Below are 22,280 nucleotides of genomic sequence, written 5' to 3'. Positions count from 1 at the left end.
AGCTATATTATTATTCACTCACTTATTTTTTGGGTTATTAAATACAAAATATATTTATTTAGCATATGTTACATGTCAAGAACCCTAATAAACACTAGAAATATGATAATATTTTGATGAATAGGAAATATTAGTATCTCTGCCCTTATATTGCTTGAGCATTCTTGGTACAGGCTGGCATTCAACAAAACAATTATATTTATAATTCTCTAATAGTCATTGTGATAAGGACCATGTTTTAGTCAGTTTGGGCTACTCTAACAAAATACCACCGATTGAGTCACCTAAACTAAAAATGTTTATTTCTCCCAGTTCTGGAGGCTGGGAAATCCAAAATCAAGGTGCAGGCAAATTGAGGGTCTGGTGAGAGCCTCTTCCTGGTTTGCAGATGGCTGCCTTTTGCTGTGTCCCCAGGTGACAGTGCAGGTGGGGGTACACAGTGGGGAGCTTACTCTGGTCTCTTGCTCTGCCTGTAAAGCAGCGGTTCTCAACCTGGGGGTCCCTTTCACAGGGGTTGACTAAGACATAACAGTAACAAAATTACAGTTATGAAGTAGCAACAAAAATAATTTTACGGTTGGGGGTCACCACAACATGAGGAACTGTATTAAAGGGTCTCGACATTAGGAAGGTGAGAACCACAGGAACTAATCCCATTATGAGGGCTCTATCCTCATAACCTTATGTAAACCTAATTATCTCCCAAAGGCCACATTTCTAAATATCATTACACTGGGGATTAGGACTTCAACATTAGAGTTTTAGGAGGACACAGACATTCAGTTTATAGCACTCTCTGAAAGCAGTGTGGAGGAAATGGATACTGCAAATTTCGCAAATTAAATTAGTCACTTTAAACACACACATTGTTAGCCTTCCTAAATATGGGCAATTTATGTGAACCTTCAGATATATTTGACTATATAAATTAATCTAAGAAATATGATGGGGGAATTTTAAAATAAATCTGGCTATTGTACTTCTCCATATATATACATATACTATTTTACCAAAAAAAAATTGACTAATTTTTTAATTGAAAGGACTAAGTTATAAAAATATTTTTATGGTTTATTTCATTTAATTCTCATAATAATTCTATGAGATAAAAACAATCATTACCTTCATTTCACAGATGAGGAAACTATGTCAATTTCTCTAGTGTTGGGGAAATAGAACGGCAAACAAAATCTGTAACCAAGATTTTTGACTCCAGAGTCCCTGTGCTTAGATAGCGCAGATTTGATGCAATATACCTGATGCAAGTTGGAAAAGGCAATTATTTTATATCATGTTCTTTGGATCTATTAAATGAAAGCCTTATTGTCTATCTATGTTGGAAAACTTTGATAAGAGACTCAAATCTAAAGATGCATGAACAGATCATGTATTTTCTCTTAATTGTAGCAAATATATCCCTATGTACTTCAGTTTGAGATGCTGGAATAAACATGGTAACTCTTGCAAACAGAATATTGGAACATGTAAATACTGGTCATCATTAGTGATAATTTTGTGTTAGTCCTCACATTTCTGATCACAAGTATGTTGTATGTTATCCTTGATCCTTAATTGCCTCTCCAATTATAAAGAAGTAGCATCAAAATATCAGAAAATAACAGAAAACTGTAATATATTTGTTATTTCTAGGGATATTTTGATAGGCAATCAAGCACTACAACCAGAATGGCCTTTGTCTAAACTGAATTGTCTAGCTTCAGGGAGAGGGCTGGATGTGGCAGCTAAAATAATAAAAAATAAAAAATACTGCCCTTTGTCTAATGAAATTATCCTTCTGTAAGACTGGTGATCCCTGTTGATAATAATAAAAGGATAGGATAAGCATTTGCAAACAAAGAAATCGGACTTACTTAGAAGCACTGTCAGTAGATTACATATTACAATAACTGTAATGGGCTCTACCTTCTTCTTGTCTATCACACACACACCTTAAGGTGCTCATTGCACCCCAAGGAAAATTATTCTGTCCAGCCCAGGATTTTCTAGCTTAACATTATCCATAGTATAGTCATTATAAAAATACACTATATTTAAATATCTACATCCACAAATTTTGTAAAATTTACATTGAATTCCTCCCCTTTTGTTCATTATAAATTATTCATATGACTAATGGGTAAAAAAAATAATAATAAGTAGCCACGGGATAGTGATATATAGCCAATGCAATTAAAATACATAAAGTGTGCAATCAAACAAATGGCAGAGTGGGAAAACCAAGACCCTCCTTTCCCACACAAAAACATTGATTCAGCAATAATTCACAGACAAATTGTCTTTGTGAGAAACTACTTGAGAGGCTCTTGTACCCTACTCAAACATAAAACTAGACTCCTTGAAGCTGGCAGAGAGACTTGGGACCTTCTTTCCCAGTGTCCTTGTCCCTAGTGCTAATTCAAAATTTAATCTTTCCCAGAAACTCCCTCACAGTCACTTCCCAAATTAACCAGGTATCTGCTCATTATCCCTTGGTCCAATCAAGTTGACACACACATTTAGCCATCATAAATAGTGTCCTTTTATCTTATGGAAGGCATGACAGCAGCACATAGTATTAGAGCTGAAAGATGCATGAAATATTGTTTAATCTAAGCTTTTTTTCCCCTCCAGTGAGAGAATGAGTTCTCTGACTAGTAAGTGGAGGTACTTCAACTAGTAGCAGGGTCCAGACCAGAATCTAGTTTTACTGTTTTCTTATTAACTCTTGTTTCTTTTATACTAACTATATTGATTCCATTAAAATTAGTTTTGGTGGGGAGAATTTTCAGGGAATTATGGTGAAAAAGCATGCATCCTTGTACATTTTTGCATCCTCATATATAAAGTGAAGTTTAATAATTGTGCTAATTTCAAGGTTGAAGATTAAAGAATAAAACACATAAAACATTTAGCATAGAGCCTGATGCAAATTAAGCCTTCAATAAAATGTTAACCCTTATTCTGACACCTTTAAGAAATTGTTTTACTCTGTACTGGGCTTTTAATTTTCTATGTCTTTACATTTTCTCCAAAAAGATAAATTACCTTTCATGCTTCCAGTACATTTCATTAGTCCTCTATCTGAAAGAACCTTCTGAGAGTGGCTTGTATGCCCTAATTTCTTTTTTAATTGTGAAGGTCACATTTCTAGGGACCTTCAATTCACCATACTTAAAAGTGCTCTAGTGTCTGTATTATCAGTGACTTTTGTCTACCTACAGGCTTAATCGCTTAGAAGTGGACACCTTTGCATGAGAAATATGTACTTCCACATACAGAATATGTATGATCTATAAATAGGTTTCCTCTTATTAGTGGACAGAGTACACGTTCAATCTGTCACATCTTATAAAATTTAAATAGTATATGCCATAACTGTGCTAGGAATTTTAATATATATTATATACATATATATATATACACATATATAATCTGATTTAATACATGTATATATAATATGTATATATATACACATATTACATATGTATATAATACATATACATGTATAATATAGTATATATAATCTGATTTAATGATTTGAGCATCCTTATGCCTTAAATCTTCTATATTTCTTTAATTCCTTATTTTCAATCTCCCTCCCTCCCATTCTCCTTTCCTTCCTTCCTAGTAATTCTATAAATATGTTTCAGCCTTAATATGTGCTAGGAAATGTAATATATATGCACTCCAAGTGTTTTAGAATATTTTTCCAAAGATTTCTACAATTACAACTACCCTCAATTCAGTTCCTCATATTTGTACATGTAAAAGGATCTCTGAGGCATGATGGATAACTATAGATAGCATTGTCTAAATGTGTCAGGAGAAATTAGGAGAAAACTTTCTAGAATGGTGACCTGAAGGTAACCAGTGTATTGTAGTGGTTTTGAATGCTAAGTTTATCACGTACAGGCTATGTGATCTTGGATGATTGATTGGATGTTGCTGAACAAGCTTTGCTCATCTTTAGATGGGAATAAATAATACTTATCTGGGAAGACTGAAAACAATTTTCCTTCTCTAGCTTAGGACATGTAGTTTCCACAATACGTAGCAAATTATAAGAACAAATACATGCAGTAAGCATGGCAATTGGTGTTTCCCTCTTACATCAATGTTTGTATCTCTCTCCCCCTAAAAAATAACAAAAACCTATTTTAAAAAATAATTTTTTAAAGTTAGTAATTTAAATTAATAATTTTCGCTGATTTAAGATATAATTATTTACAGAGTGCTTAGAGGAAAATTTCTCTCCAGTATATAAAAATATAATTTACCATTAAGCAGGTGTTTTCTTTTTCTACAGCTCTTTTAAGTAATGTCATGCATAATATATTTTTACTGCAAAAAATAAATATACAAGCAGTATAGTCTGGTTTGTCAATTTCATCGTATGACTGCCAGAATGCAATTGTAATCTTTGTAAGGAAGAAGTTAAAAACATACCCTTAAGGAATTGGTAAGAGGGTACTTCTTACTCACAAATAGAAACATTAGCTTTCAAGTATTTTAAGTACAGTCAGAAATGTTCGAATTTCAACCCGAAAGAAATCAAGAGGCAAATGGAGCATATCATGTTCATCATCCAATATTGTTTGTATCATATTCCTCAATGGAATAAGGAAACCATTAAATAAAAGAATTTTCTATAGTAATATCATTTTATAATTTAAAGACATGAATTTCTAAATAATATGAACACACATGTACACACACACCCGTGCACACGCACACACACACATACCCCTACTCTATTTCGTACATCTAAACAAATGCAAAATATATTTTCAAATCACAATATTTAATAGTATTAAATATCAGTAAGTTACTTGGAGGTGTTCAAATATTTAGAAATTTAACAATTCTCTATTAAATAGCACTTTGGTCAAAGAAGAAGTCTCAAAAGTTACCTGGAGGTGTTCAAATATTTAGAAATTAAACAATTCTCTATTAAATAGTACTTTGGTCAAAGAAGAAGTCTCAAGAAACATTTTAAAAATATTTTTAACAAAATGAAAATGAAAATACAACTTATCAAACTCTGTGGGATGCAGAACCATGCCTTTATAAACGAACAACTGAGTTACACATTATTATACTTATCTTTTGAATCCAAATTATAGCTTCTTATTCAAAAACATTCATATGTAATGCTTATATTAATTCTGTTCTAATAAAATTCAATACAGTTTGTGTTTAACATACATAGAGTCAAACTGACCTCATAGAAGCTTTCTGGGTTTTTATTTTTGGCTTCTATTTTTATTTACTTAAATTTTCTTTAGCTGGAAACGTAATACAGCAAGTCACTTTCTCTTTGAAAATATAAATGCACAGTAATTAGGGACCCAGAAAATTTTGAGCAGCATGGGATGAGCCATGCAATAATGCGAGCTCACATCTGTAGCTTGGCTAAAATTGTCACACAGACCTAATTCTTCTTCAATGCAAGTGTAATTCATTTCTTAGCATTTCCATGTGGAAATGAATTGGTGACTCTGTTTGTCTAAACCCATTCACTACTTAATTTTTTATTATATCTTTTTTCAACGATGCTACTGGGAAACAATGCACTGTGCAGGTTGATACGACTGTAAATTGTGACTTACAGTCACAAAAGTATTTCAGTATTGCGTAGTGATCTTCCATTTTATGTTAATTAACATTTCCTCATATTTTCCTCACTGTTTATTTCAAATCTTGTACAATCTTTTGCCTCCAAACTCACAATCTCCACCAATAACCTCCTATTTCATAGAGAGAAATAGAAGATCCCACAAGGTAAAAATTGTTCAACTTTCAACCACCAAAGTCACAACCTTAATAATCTACAATAATCTTGCTTCTTTTCTTCTACTCTGCACTGTTTCTGTTGTCAGTCATTTTTTTCCAGTGTTCTATTACCTCTGTGTGTATTCCTTCTTCATGGTTTCAACAAGATCAAGCCCTTTACATTTTAAAGCAACCTTCTGATACTTTACATACATATTTAAAAATATAAATATATGATTGGTATGATTAGGTTTAGAATTCCAGCCCAGCATCTCTTTTACACTTGTATCTGTATATACCCTCGATATCTGGATATGTCTACAAGAAAACCATTCAGATACACTTCAAATTCAATATATGTTTAAATGATTCTGATACACCTTCTGCCTTACCATCTTGTTTCTGCACCTGCTCCTCCTGGGTTTCTTTCTCTCTGTTTAAGTCAACAGCCTTTGAGACCTTGCAGTTCTGTTTAAACATGTCTGCACTCTATCTGTGTTATTATATTTCTACTGCCAACTTATTCATCAGGCCATCACTATTGTGTCACTAGAGTAGTGTTACTGTCTTCTTCACATTCTCCACTCTCCCAGTTGTACCCACCAGTATGTACATTCCTCACACTGCAAATAAACTGATGTCATTAACATAAAATATGTTCTTATTAATCTCCCATGTAAATTCTTTAAGAAGTTTCTCCATTGCCCTCAAATAAAATGTGAGCTCCTTTGCTAATAATGCCTGCCCCCTCTTGATATACCATCTACCTAAATCAAGAGCTTATTTTATCATACTTTCTTTTCTCTCTACACTTCAAAGCTCAACTTCTCTGACTTCTTCAAAGATTTCCAGGGTCACACTCATCTCAAAGTCTTTAGCGTGACCTTTTCTCCTGAAATTCCCCTCCTTGGCAAGTTTTCCAGATGATTCCATTTCATTGTGCAAGCTTATCTTTATTTCCTAGTAAATGTCCCTGCTATATGTTTTTATATTTCTCTAGATTATCTTTTTTTTTATAACAAATTGGTGATGCTGCTTGCCTAATAATCTGTCTCCTTCATTAGGTTTCTAGTTCTTTACATTGATACCTAATTCCACTCGGTCATTGATGAATTCCTAGTACCTACCATATTGCCATGCACATAGATTAGAATAAAATAGAATTGTTTAAAGTATTCTTTATACCTTAGCAAGATTATTAATTTAAATCCAGAAGTTATGATTAATATATTTCAAATGAACATGATCATCCAGAACTTTTAGTTTGAAGAAAGTTATAATTTAACCTTTTCTGTGTGCATATTAACATAATATATTACTTATGTGAATTCATATTTTATAGATTTATAACATCCACAACTGAATTTGCAAAGAGGTATTTTATAACTCAAATTTAATTTTTAAATGATCTAAATTAGCCATTAAGATATTAGACTTACCATAAATATTTGATATTAATATATTAATTTCGTATTATAATGGCATAATTTTTTTTTATTTTAACAATATCTAATTGATAGTCAAGGTGTATTAGAAATACTAGAATTTTTAGTCTGACAAACCTGGATTTTAATGGCTAAGTGAAATTGAATAATTATAAGAGCTACCATTTATTGAATGACATACATATTTAAATTGTCTAATTCCATCTTCAGGACTACCTTGTAATTCAATGCTACTATGTTAATTCCTTTAAATTAATATAAAACAGTGGAGCACATTACAGCTCACGTGGCCTGTGAACATCGAATGAATAAATAACATAACTGAGATCCAAAGAGCACGTATTACCATTATACCAATTATCGTTCTTCTCGCATTCGAATTCATTGTGAAGTTTATAATTTACTTGTTAATTATGCAGTGTAGTGATTTGCACTGTGAAAAACCTCAATAAGTGGTAGTTACTTTTTTTTTTTTTTTTCAATTGGGCCAGCCTATTAAATCTCAAAATCCCCATTTGGTTTCTTGCCTTGCTTTTGGGAGCAGTGATGTCTTCCCGAGGAACTGCTCTCCTGGGCCCTCCCTTCACATTTTGGTGAGCGATGAAAGAGAACATGACAACCCTGCTGCCTCTATTCACCATCCTTCCATCACACCATTTCACATGTTCTCTTCCATTTCTCGCCTCCCATGCTCCCACCGCTTCTGCAGGGGTTGGAGGAAAACTTATTCTAAGTGTAGTCATTTGTACAACAGAGTTTTCTGTGTTTTTTATATTTGTAAGAGTTTCCACTTCCCGGATTACCATTAGAAGAACATGGTCTGTCACCAACAGATACCTTAGAGCTTATATGTGTATGAAAATATTACATGAACATGATATTTAAATCATTTTATTCTTATTTTGTCTTCTATTTTATTTTTTTGTATCCTCACCGAGGATGTTTTTGCATTCATCTTCAGAAAGAGCGGGAGAAAGAGAGGAAGGAAGAGAGAGAGAGAAACATTGTTGTGAGAAACACATCAGGCTGCCACCCACATGACCCCAACCGGGGCAGGGGACAAACTGCAACCAAGGTAAGTTCCCTTTGCAGGAACCGAACCGGAGCCTCTCCAGTCCACAGGCCAATGCTCTAACCGCTGAGCCAAACCAACCAGGGCTTATTTTGTCTTCTAAATTTTTTTTTTCTAAAAATAATCAGAGAGGGATACTTATATCTGAAAAAAATCAAATCCATCCATAAAAGAAGGATCTTGACTATTGCTATGTCTCAATTATGTTCAAGCTTGATGCAAAAGACTATAGTAAGTTTCTGGTTTTACTATGTAATGATACCAATCTTTTCAAACTAGGTGATTATAGAGGGAAGGATGAGATACAACATAACTACCTTTCTGCCTGGCCTTGTTTCACAAAGAAGACGCCTAGCTGCTAGTGGCACAGTCCTTATAAAAGCACAGCTAAGAAAATTTTGTATTATTCAGTAATTTAGGAACATCTTCACTAACATTGTATGTTTTTCTGTTTAAAGGGATATTGAAAACCATTGAACCTACTCTATCTTGACGAAAATCCAGTCGTTAAGTTTGCCTGCACCTTGGGAATAGTAAAGAAAACCAAAAAGCCTATTTCCAGGAATCCCTGAACAAAATCTCTGCTTAGAAATGTCCAGCAACATTGAAAGCCCATGTTCAGCAATCACTTATGGCCTTTTCAAGATAAACTGTAAAATACAGTTTCCTATAATGAGTGACAAATCAGTTATGCTTCTGAGCCTGTTGATTCTTCACAGCATCTTTACAAATGGAAAAGCAACATGTAAATGGCGATTGGTAGAAGAATGGCATACACAGCCTTCATCGTATGTGGTGAATTGGACACTAACAGAAAACATCTGCGTGGACCTCTATGGAGATTGCTGGGTTGAGGACATAAATATTGAAATGAGTACCTCAGGCAAGCAAGCTGTTCCCCAGATTTGTCCTTTGCAAATTCAATTAGGAGACATCCTTCTAATTTCTTCTGAACCATCTCTTCACTCTCCCGAAATGAATTTGATGAATGTTTCTGAAGCATCATTCATTGACTGTCTGCAGAATGCCACAACTGAAGAGCAGTTACTTTTTGGTTGCAAACTAAGAGGATTGCACACTGTGAATCCTCAGTGGCTGACCGTGGGGACACATTATTTTATTACAGTAATGGCAAGTGGTCCTTTGCTTTGTCAATTGGGACTTCGACTAAATGTGACAGTGAAGGAACAGTTCTGCCAGGAACATCTGAATTCAGAATACTGCTCTGGGCACGGTAAATGTCTGACTGAAATTTGGAGCAAGACATACAACTGTCATTGTGAGCCTCCATTTTCTGGAAAATACTGCCAGGAACTTGATGCATGTTTTTATATACCATGTAAAAATAATGGCAGCTGCATTAATAAATGGAATGAGCAAGGATATGAATGTATCTGTCCCCCACCTTTTACAGGTAAAATTACTTTACAAATAACATAATTCTATTAAAATATGAAAATAAGGTGAATTCATAAATTTCTGCTTACAAAAATGCAAACAAAATCATATAAAATAATTTGTATGTTTTTTAGACTGAGCTAAATTTGGATTCTGGATATATAAAAGTTCTGTCAGGCAGTCTCTAAAATACATATTTTTCTTATTTAAAGAAGGTTTCTTAAAAACATATATGTTTTATCCTGAAATATTTATTTTTACAGCTTTCTCAAAATTCACTCTTATTGTCTCATTAAAAATATAAGATGATCAGAATAGTATGTTTTAGTCACTAAATGAAGTCCCAAGCTTATGGTATTTGCGGTAAAAGTTCTGAGTAGTGATGTGGAAATGAAGTGTGGATCTGAGTGGAGGAAGAGATGGAACTACATGGTTTTGGGAGGAGGCACTAGAACTGCTTGGGAGAGTTAGAGAGGAAACAGTCATTGTGAGCCAAAGCAATGTTCTTGGCGGGTGTGGTGTGGCACCTCTGAAGTGATTGCTAGAGAATACTAACAAGGAAGGAAAAGCATGCTATATTTAATAACTAGTTATAATAAGCTAAACGACAGGCAATGACGAGGAAAGGTTGGAAAAGTAGATGAAGCCAGAGAAAGGCAATCTAAAATCAATGTAAACTACACCGAGGCTGAAGTAGGATTTGAGGGAAAATAAACTATGTTTATCTGAAAGTTCACTAGGGAATTTGGGTCAATCCTGAGAGGAAAGTGCAGAGAAATACTGAGACATGTAGGAAACATTTTAAGTTTGGGAACTCATGAAAGGGTTTATTTTAATGGGTTTCAGAGGCCTGGCCTCGAGAATTACAACGCTAAGGGGTAACACAAGGATGATCTAGCAAGGTGAATTGCTCTGTAAGGTTTGCAATGATACTATGAGAAAACAAGTTGCAAATTAGTCGTATATTTTGGTCATGAGATTGCAGGGAGCAGGACCAGTGGATGTGACTGGAGCAGGTCAGTCAGCGATGGCACTATGATTTTGTCAGGCAGGCTTTGGGGGTCTCAACGAAGTCTTCCATGGAGCATGGGGTGACTCCACTGGAGCCCAGTTCAAGGAGGCCGTGCAAAAAAACCTCAATGAGCCACTGTAAGTTCTGAAATTCACCTAAGCCAATGTTTCACTGAGTAATTTTAGACTCTACAGTAGGAAACTATCAAGGCCATTTCAGAAGTTAGTCCCAGCAATGTCTATTGAACAGCATCTCTTCATAACTGGGATCAGATTCTCATTGACTCTTCTGTCATGGTAATAAAGGATATGCTTCCTACTCATCCTGGAGTATATCAGGTAATTAAAATTAGGGAAGTTTAGCAAAAATGTGAGAATACTCAAATTGTTGATTTGGAGTCAATGGAAGAGCAAAATAATAAAAACCTTCTAAAGCATACCTTTTAACCTAGACATAGAATTTTTAAAGAGTGTCAGCCCTCCAACTTTGACCTTTTTGTGAAAAATAGTTGTCAGCTATTCTAGGTTTTTGCATTTCTACATTAATTTTAGAGTCAGCTTGTCAGTTTTTTGTTTGTTTGTTTGTTTGTTTTTAAAGCCTACTGGGATTTTAATTTGGATAGTGTTGAACCTATAGATCACTTTGGGGAGAACTGACATCTTAACAATGTGAATTCATGAGCCAGATATATCTTTGCAAGTATTTAAGTCATCTTTAATTTTTCTCAGCAATATTTGTACTTTTCAGTGTACAAATCTTTTATGCCATTTGCCAGATTTATCCCTATTTCATATTTTATGCTATTGTAAATGCTATATATGTTTTGCATTTCATTTGTTTTTTGCTATAAATATAAATAATTGTTGTATATTTATCGTGTATCCTGCAGTCTTGCTAAACTTACTTACTAGTTCTAGTAGCTTTTTGTAGAGACCACCAAGTGGAATATATAGATGATAATGTCAGTTTCATTTCTTCCTTTCCATTGTGAATTTTTTTTTTTTTTTTTCTTGCACTGGTCAGTACATACAATGTTGAATAAAAATTTTAAGAACAGAAAAAAAATATATATGTGGCCCAAAAGGAATAACATCAGTAACAAAAATAAATTAATAAAAATTGAAATATATATATATGTGGCCAGAAAGTTTCTATCATCTATCAGAATATTGACATATATATAATCATATGTCAATAGTTTTATTTCAATACTTTTATCATAAATGCATAGAGTTGTTTTTTCTTACCCAATAGTATGATTGTTTATTAGAAACATAACCATTAATAATATGCATCATTAAATTTTATACAGGATAAAAGAACCTAGTATTATTATTCATTTAAAAAAAACTGAGAATATATCATTATACCACTTTAATTATTATTTTTATTTATTTATTTCTATGGTTTATCTCTTCCCTCCCCCCACCACCTTCTCTTCTAAGGGTTGTCAGTCTGTACCCTACTTCCACGTTTCTGGGTCTACCCTATTCCTCAGACTGTTATGTTCATTATATTCCACAAATAAGTGAGATCATGTGGTATTTATCTTTTTCTGCTTGGCTTGTTTTGCTGAGGATAATACTCTCCAGGTCCCTCCATGTCGTCTCAAAAGATAAGAGATCATTCTTTCTTACAGCTGCATAGTAGTTTATTGTGTATATGTACCACAGCTTTTTATCCATTCATCTACTGATGGACACTTGGGCTGTTTTTCCAGATCTTAGCTATTGTAAATAGTGCTGCTATGAACATGGGGGTACATATATTCTTTCGGATTGGTGTTTCAGGTTTTTTAGGGTATATTCCTAGAAGTGGGATCACTGGGTCAAATGGCAATTCAATTTTTAATTTTTTGAGGTAATACCATAGTGTTTTCCATAGTGGCTGCACCAATCTGCATTCCCACCAGCAGTGTGCTAGAGTCCCCTTTTATCCACACCCTCGCCAACACTTGTTTCATGATTTATTGATGGCGGCCATTCTGACAGGTGGAGGTAATACCTCATTGTTGTTTTAATTTGCATCTCTCTGATGATTAGTGATGTTGAGCATTTCTTCATATGTCTCTTGGTCACTTGTATGTCCTGTTTGGAGAGGTGTCTATTTAGCTCCTCTACCCATTTTTTAATTGGGTTCTTTGTCTTCCTTTTGTTGAGTTGTATGAGTACTCTATATATTTTGGAAGTTAGCCCCTTATCTGATGTGTCATTGGCAGTTATGCTCTCCCATACAGTGGGTCGCCTTTCCATTTTGGTGGTTGTTTCTTTTGCTGTGCAGAAGCTTTTTAGTTTGATGTAGTCCCATGTGTTCATTTTTTTTCTTTTGTTTCTGTTGCCTTAGGTGATGTGTCCATGAAAATTCTGCTGCGTATGGTGCCCTATACCACTTTAATTATTAATAATTTCTTCAATTTTAAATTTCATAAGATACAGAACATGCATCGTTATCAAAGAAATGGAAAATGTTCAGTGTACCAGATAACAAAGTACCACAGTTTGAGTGGCTTTAACAACAGAAGTTTATTTGCTGAGTTCTAGTGGCTAAAACATTCAAGATCAAGCTGTTCACAGGATGGGTTTATTCAAAGACTCCTCCTTTTGGTTTGTAGACAGCCATCTCCCCATGTCCACCTCTTCTTCCTTCTGTGTGTATCTGAGTTCACATCTTTTTTTCATAAGACATCAGTTTTATTTTATTTGGACCCACCCTAATGACCTCATTTAAATTTTATTACCTTACTAAAAATTCTATCTTCAAATATTGTCATGTCCAGCCAGTATGGCTCAGTGGTTGAGTGTTGACCCATGCACCAGGTGGTCACCAGTTTGATTCCTGGTCAGGGCACATGCCCAAGTTGTGGGCCCGATTCTCAGTGGGGGGCACACAGAAGGCAGCCAATCGATGTTATCTCTCATTGATGTTTCTATCTTTCTCTCCTTCTCACTTCCTCTCTGTCTAAAATTAATTTTTTAAAAAAAATTAAATATTGTCAAATTATGAGGCCTAAGGTGTTAAGATTTCAGCAAATGGGGAAAGGGTGATAACTTGGCTTATTACACTCACTAAAATCAAATAAGGACATGACCTATAAACAAACGTTTGCCTGTTAATTTAGTTTTTATGTATGGAAATATTTTGCCACACAATTATATTCAATTATATTTTCATTGTGTTGGAGGTTGTTTGGAGGTAAATGAAGGAAGAACACTTCTGAGGCAGGGATGTCAGTTTACAAGGAATATGAAAAGCATCATTGATCATAGCAAAAACTGCATGAAAAATAAATTAAGACTTCAATTTGAATGGGAAGGGGTGTATTTTGCCATAGTATATAACTTTTGTCACAACATTTATCCACTTGCCATGCTCAGACTTCGTCTAGGCACATTTTTCTGCGAAGGGTATTATGAAATAATTAACTATATAGAAAAATATGTTATGTGAGGTTGTGGTATGTGATATAGTACAGCCATGACAGTTTATGTAAGTGATATTTGGAAAATGTAAAGGGCAAGTTTAGAATTTAGAATTTTATGGGTAGCTTCTCAGAATCCAAGCAGCCATTTTTTTGGGGGGGGGCATAATTTATATTTTATTTTACTGTGGAAAGAATACTTAATATTATATCTACCCTCTTAAATTTATTAAGTGTATAACATATTATTGTTGATAAGTGCAATGTTATACAGCAGATCTCCAGAACTGTTTCATCTTGCTTAAATAATCTTTATGCCTTGATTCATCTCCAGATGGTATAATTTTTTCTCATTTTCCACTTTAGAATCATTACTTTGACTAGGTGGTATGTCTAAGACTCAATGTGTCACTTTGTAAATTACTACTGCAATGCTATCTGTGTTTGTTGAATAACTGGTACCTATGTGTATCATCTACTGTCAAAACATGTTAACAAATTCAAATTATCATGAAAATTAAGTAAAGGTCAAATACAATCAGAAAAATACTTGAATATTATAGCAAGGGTCAGAAGATGCAAAAATCGATGTAAAATTTATTGAAAATTTTCAGTTTAAATACATCATTGTGCAGCACTATTTATTAATTAGAATTACATTGTGTCAAAACTTTCATAAGCCCTGGCTGGTTTGGCTCAGCAGTTAGAGCGTCAGCCTGTGGTCCAGAGAGACCAGGGTTCGGTTCCCACTAAGGGCATGTAACTTGGTTGCGGTATGTCCCTGGCCCTGGTTGGGTCATGTGGGTGGCAGCCACTCGATGTGTCCCTTTCACATCGATGTTTCTCTCTCTCTCTCTCTTCCTCTCTCTCTCTCCCTTCTACTCTATCTGAACAAAAAATGGAAAAAAATGTCCTCGGGTAAGGATTAAAAAAAAAAAAAAACACTTTTATAATTTTCATTATTAAAGAATTTAAGGAAAAATCAATGACTATAATTAACTTTTTATATAAAATGTAAATATATTAATCTAGTTAAAATTTTTCTTTCATTTTTGCAGGCATAAATTGTTCAGAAATAATTGGCCAGTGTCAACCACATATCTGTTTCCATGGGAATTGTAGCACTATTACTGCAAATAGTTTCATTTGTGAATATGAAGAACCATTTTCAGGTAAAAACAATGTACATATATCTATAAATGTATATGTGCAAATAATTTTAATTTTTTCTTATTGATTGCAAATTAAATTTAAAATGATTTATTTATTACTGAAAATACAATTTTAGATGTTCTATACTCTGATTTTTTACGGATAAATTTAATAAATCTATTGGGTTAGCAAATAATTGATTATCCTGCTAAATATTCTTTAATATAGGAAGAGTTTGGACATTAGTTGACGTATTTTATACCATGATAAAATATATGTGTTCTTAAGTACTAAAATATTTTTAGAAATAGTACACATTTTGCAGATAATTTGCATAATTGCATCTAACATTTCCTTAGGTAACCTATTACAGACAATCCCCTTTTATGAAGAATAAATTGTTTTTTTTCCTCTCAAATGAATTTAAAGAAGTAAAATGACATTATTGTTTAAACTAGTAGTTTGTTAACTTTGATTAAATGTTTTAACAAGGAAAATATATTTAACCCATTACCTATATCTTTGAACTCTTCTACAGTTTTCCGCTTTCTGGGAAATACAGTTCACTAACAGCCTCACTTCAAAGTGTCTTTAGGCAGTGGTATCTTTAGCCATCACTGGATTCTTAAAGACTCCTTTTGTGAGAGTGAAACAAAATATAATTGTCTCCCAATCTATGGATTGTGCGGTGTTTCTCTTTCAGGTCCTTCTACCTAATTAAATTGGGAGACATTTGACCTTTTTGGTAGAGTACATCAGTCACTGCCTCACAGTAAGAGGGATTGGACACCATGTAGGCAGTAAGAACTCCACTTATATGTGGAATCTAAGAACAAAATAAACAAACAAAATGGAAACAGACTCATGGACACAGAGAAAAAATTGAGGATTGCCAGATGAGAGCGAGGCTAGGTCAAGGGGTCCTGTCTGGTTTGGTTCAGTGGTTAGAGCATCGGCCCATGGACTGAAGGGTATTGGGTTTAATTCCCTGTCAAGGGGGCTTGCCTGGGTTGTAGGTTTAATCCCCACCCCAGTGAGGGTCATGCAGAGTGCAACCGATTGATGTGTCTCTCTTTCACATGGATGTTTCTCTCTCCCTTTCTCCATCCCCTCTTCCGCTCTATCTAAAAATCAATGGAAAAATATCCTTGGGTAAGGATAAAAAAAAAAAAAAAAAGTGAAGGAATTTAGAAGTACAAATTGATAGTTACAAAATATTTATGGGGGTATAAAGTCCAGTTTTAGGAACATAATCAATAATATCGTAATAACTAAGTATGAACCCAGGTAGGTACTAGAACTATTGGGGAGATCAGTTCATATATTATATGATTGTATGAACACTATGCTATACACCTAAAACTACTATAAAATTATGCTGAATGTCAATTGAAGAATAGAAAATAAAGATGAAACCTCAAAAAATAAAAGGAACTGTAACTCTCTTAAATAAATATTTTCAGGTCTTTTTTCCTTCAAGTCTTTTGTTTCCTTGAGATAGGTTATGAGTTGAAAAGCATATAATTTGCCTTTCAAACCATGGCATTTTTAGCAAAAGAGGTAGCAAAAAGCAGTTAAAGTTATATAATATTTGAAATCTTTATTTATAGATTGGCAATTTGGTTTCATTACATAGGCAAACATATAAAGTAGTTTATCCACCCGGCCAGTGTGGCTCAGTAGATTGAGTGTTGCAGATGGACTGAGAGAACTTGGTTGGATTCTTTGTCAGGGTACATGCCTGGGTTATGGGCTCCATCCCCAGTATGGGGCGTGCAGGAGGCAGCTGATCAATGTTTCTATCTCTGTCTCCCTTCCTCTCTCTGTTTTAATAAATAAGTAAATAAATAAATGAATGAATAGTTTATCCAAAAATTATTTTTAAATAAAATTTTTCCAAGAAAAAAATTATAGTTTTGTATCTGCAAATCAAAAGGAAAATTTAAAACATACCTTATATTGGTTATCTAAACATTACAGAATAATTTAAACAGAAACTACATTTAGCCATATTTATGTCTAATAATATGTTGTATTTTTCTGAAGAATGAATATTTTTCCATATGGTCTTATTATTTTATTTTTTCATAAAATCATCTATGCCTTCTTCAAAGTTGTATTTCTGATTAATAAATTTAAAATTATTGCTTTCAACCAATCTTTTCCTAATTATGCCATTCCTTAATTTTAAAAATTTTCACTTTGCGCATATATTGACGTTTCTGTTCATCTCAAAGTACAGCCGGAACCCAGGTTCGGCTGCCTGTGCCATGAAAACCAAACTCGTGACACAGATGCTGGTGAACAGGAAAGAGGTCTTGGCGAGTGCTGGCATCTCGAGAGGATCGGGGACACTTGTCCAAAGCCCGTCTCAGCATCTCAGTGCAGGCGGGGCTTTTACAGGGAGGGAGGGGAAAGCTGAACAGAGAGATGGGAAGGAGGGGCTGTGGATAGGTGGACGGACTTGCAGGCAGTGTCCTTGCTGGTGTCCATATGGATCGTTAATGTGAGCACACTGGAACTGGTCAGTGCTGGGCAGACTCTTGTGGCTGGGCGGTCTGTGTCAGCGAAGTCATGGTCAAGGCTGTTTCTGGTCCAACCAGGAAATGCAACCACAGATGCCTGCCATCTGCTTATACGGAAACTGTCAGTACGCGGGTTTCTCTGATCAGTTTGTTAGCACATTTTATTCTAAATCCATCTCATGGTTAGTCTGAGCAGTATAAAGTTTTACTCCTTGTTATAAAAGGAGAAGCTACTACACGGAAAGTATTCTGAATTCTATATTTTGTATAAAATACATAGATCAAATATTTACATTGGAGCCATATTTTTATTCTATTCAGATTTATTTTCTTTGACAAACATTCTCAAAAATAATCCTCATAAAATAAATGGTTTCTACATGAGATTCCTTTGAGAGTTTGGCCAAAGTTAGCTGCTGCAAAAGTGTAGGTCTTCTCAGTTTAATTCTGGCACATAATTCTATCCATGAAATATTGGATATTTCTACCTTCAAATATTGCTTTCCACATATCCAGTTATTCTAAAGCACAGTTATTATGTTTATAATCTTGTACATTGTTGAACTTATAGAATTTGTTAGGTGTGATCTTTGCATTGTGCAGGAATAAACTTTAATGTTTTTTTTAAAAAGTATTTTTTCTTTATTGATTTTTAGTGAGAGAAGAAGGGAGAGGGAGAGAGAAATTGAAACACTGATGAGAGAGAACATCAATTGGCCGCCTCCTGCATGCCCTCCACTGGGAATTTTTGGTCCACAAACTGGGCATGTGCCCTGACTAGAAATCGAACACTCAACAACTGAGCCACACCAGCCCAGCAACTTTAATGTCTTTTATAAATAAGTACAACTCACTAACACTTTCAAAACCGATATTTTTGTGCTTAATATATTAATTTTTTAATTAACTGCTTGCAACAAATTTTGAACAAGATATAACCAATATTTGGAGGATTCTTTCACTAAAATGTCAAAATAGCTCTGAAACACTTAGATATATTTTTAGTCATTCTTCAGAAGTTTAAACATTACTAAAATCTAAATGTTAATGGACAACAGTGAGAGAAAACATGTTCTGCCATGCAATATTTTGTTTCAAAATCAGTTTTGTCACAAAAAATGTAGTGTGCTCTCTTGTAAATATTTAAAATCATCTGTGAATTTTGCAGCTATAGATTCTAGTCCAATTGTGCAAATATCACAATTATTTTCAGTTTAAAATATTAATTATGTACGTACTACAATAATTCTAAGTACAATTTTCCATCCTTTTCTCAACTTAAAGCAATGTATAGATCATAATATACTTAATAAAATTTATGTATAGAATTTTATAAGAACAATGATTTTATCTTTGAATATTTTTGCTAAAGTTCCAAAGCATTTCTGATATTGTCAGATGTCTTGCCTTTAACAGAACAAACTTGTAAAGCTTTATTTTCTTCCCAATGAATTGGATGGAAAAATCAAATCATTATTAAAATTAACTGATTATCTATTTGAAGTCTCTGATTTTACTAAAATTAATCTGGCATGTTTTAACTGTATGTACATTTATTATAGATACACAGCCAATACATTTATAAGGATAGTTCAAATGTTGTATATACAAAGGGACCCACAATAGAAAATGAGGGAAATAAGCTTGGTAGAGTCATTTGATCTAAATGAAAAGACCAGCTTCACAGATCGATATAGAAGAATACTTTCTGCATGTGTATCTAACTTATCACTGGAAGACAGTTTTCTAATATAATTACCAACATTTAAAACAGATGCTGATTCTTCAACTAGTGCTTGTCTTCTGGTTTTCATATAGAAATGACGTCACTAATATACTGTGATGAATCATGAATAGTAACATAGTTTGGGGCAAAGTATGTATCTATCCATTATCAAATTTATAGGGAAACATAAATTTGAAATATTTTTATTAAACTGTAAACTATTTCTTTTGATCTTATTACATATTAAATGTTTATTATAAAGTAAAAAATAAACATCAGCATACAATAAAATATGCAAATAGTTGTATATTCATAACAGGGGCTTGCATACTTTATTTCTGTAAAGGGTTAGTAGTAAATATTTTAGACTTTCGGAACTTTATGGTCTCAATTGCAATAACTCAAGTCTGCTATGGTAATGTAGAAACAACCACAGATAATATGTAAAAGAATACGTTGATCTATGTTCCAATAAAACTTTATTTATAAAAATAAGTGGAAAGTCATATTGCGCTCACATTATAGTTTACCAACTTCAGATTTATACCATATAATAAATAACCAAACCTATATAAAAAGAACATACAACTGACTCTATAAATTCTATGACAAGACTGTTTGGCTTCAATTTGTCTCATATAAAACAGAGACATAATTCACAATTTTCTGGGGTTCCCATTGCCCTGTTTACTTGCTGACAGGCACCTTGGCACTCTGAGGGCAGCCTTATCCGATACTTCTCCCTCCAAACGAGAAAAGGTGTCAGCTACTTACGGCTACTTAGCTCTTCAAAATCCCACAAGCTGTCCTTAAGTGAGAGCTACACTATACTTTGAATCTGGACAGGACTAGGAAAGGAGAAGTAGATTATCACTGATTAATTATCACTAGTTTATCCTCATGTTAAAATAATTCACTGCTTATGTATCTCCCACACTCCTAGAAAAGATCATGGCAAATTTAAAGTACAAAATGGAGATCAATTAAACACATCCCTGTATATTTGAATGCAATTGTAAATAGTAGTACTTGGGTAGAGAATCCAGGGCACATGGGAATTTGATAATGGGGCAAAATTGATATTTTAGCAATATTCTGTTTTGTGCTTCATGAGTATAAAATGGTGCTATCATGGGAAAACTAGGATTATGACCCTATTAGCAACTATATTACCTTGTAATTTTTTTGTACTTATTGCATAATTCTATGATGTGAAGGTTTTATCCAACAATGTAAAAGAAGCACTGCATTTTAAAACTTATTAAGTATATATGTATTTATGTATCTAAGTATTTGTCCATCTACCTGTCTATGTATTTATCCCTCTGTCCATTTAATTATCTTGCACATATTTAATAACTGGTTTCTTCAGAAACCTTCAAGAATTAATACATGTATAATCATTTCACCCACTGTGATGATCTGTGCATATTAATATATAGTATATAATATATGAAATAGAATCCATAATTAAGTTGAGATCATGTCCCAGAGTCATATGAAAACTTTATATTTCCAGTGTCTGATCAAGCAGTGATTACATAAATTAGACTTTGTCCAAATTTACTTTGCTCTTGAGTTTTACTCCAAACAGAATTTTGGAACTCAACATCTTTGGTAAGTTATAGCTATTATGCTAGAAAGAGTTTAATGATCTAATGCAAATTTACATCAAGACTGCAAAGAAATAAGGTATAGAGTATGCCAATCTTATTTGAAAACTAGTGAGCCTTTAGGAAAAAAAAATCTGATTTAAGACACCTCAAATATTATGAAGGAGTGTGAATAAGACAAATTAGCTGTGAGGTCAATCTTAGTCATAGCAAAACTAAAATTAAGAATTAAAGTCTAGCCCAGCTGGTGTGGCTCAGTGAACTGAGCATCATCCCATGGACTGAGAGATCCGGATTTGATTCCTGGTCAGGGCACATGCCCAGGTTGCAAGCTCAGGCCCCAGTAGGTGGCATACAGGAAGCAGCTGATCAATGTATCTCCCTAGCATCGATGTTTTTATCTTTCTTTCCCTTCCCTCTCTCTAAAATAAATAAATAAATAAATTAATTAATTAATTTAAAAAGAATTAAAGTCTAATCTAACTGTATGCAAGTATATTCTTCATAATGCCAAATTTAAAAATGTTATGTAAAATTTATGTATCTTTATAAAGTGATTTACTCTAAATGTGTAATTTCATAAGGCTTATTGCAAAAATATTAATTTTTTTTTTAGTAGTTCATTGAACCATTAACATTTTCATTCTATATATGATCAGTTTCTGACTTTTTCCCAAAACTTTTAAAATATGAGTTTGATATAGGAACAAGTGATTGTAAGAAAATAAACTCTTCAGTCTTAGTTTAGGTCTGACAGCTACAAAAAGTAATTTTAGATTCAAAATTCAAGAAGGTTCATTTGCAAGACATGGTGGGATCTCTGTACCAAGGATGATTTAGAGACCACGGCATAGCATTGGAGGAATAATTATTTTTCAGTATGTGATATCTTCAGATATCATTTGGACAGGTAACAAGAGGTCCAATCTGACTAGTGAAGAATATTGTAAGGCATTTCATTAGCAGCTTAAATCAGGAGGTAGGCAAAATATTTTTTAATGTGAACTTGATTTCTCCAATGTTATAATTTCTGTCAGTGGGTAGAATTTAAAAAGAATAGTATTTTGTCCGTGGAAAGGAATGCGAGCAGGAGCTAAATCAGATACAATTTTTTTTTCATTTTTGATAATTAAACTTTAATTCTGTT

The 22,280-nt window shown here is 33.6% G+C and overlaps 1 protein-coding gene across 1 annotated transcript in view; it reads left to right on the top strand.

Annotated features, from left to right (window-relative positions):
* EYS (eyes shut homolog) overlaps positions 1-22,280 on the top strand; it is a 1,629,530-nt gene that overhangs the window by 155,023 nt on the left and 1,452,227 nt on the right. The window contains 2 exon segments of the mRNA XM_036248740.1: positions 8,748-9,703; positions 15,176-15,289. Coding sequence (XP_036104633.1) covers positions 8,881-9,703; positions 15,176-15,289 — 937 coding nt within the window. The 5' untranslated portion in view covers positions 8,748-8,880.

This window comes from Molossus molossus, unplaced genomic scaffold (assembly GCF_014108415.1).
Source record: "Molossus molossus isolate mMolMol1 unplaced genomic scaffold, mMolMol1.p scaffold_m16_p_8, whole genome shotgun sequence".
Lineage (NCBI taxonomy): Eukaryota > Metazoa > Chordata > Mammalia > Chiroptera > Molossidae > Molossus > Molossus molossus.
The sequence above is the reverse complement of the archived record's forward strand: the minus strand, read 5'-3'. Positions and strand labels throughout refer to the sequence as shown.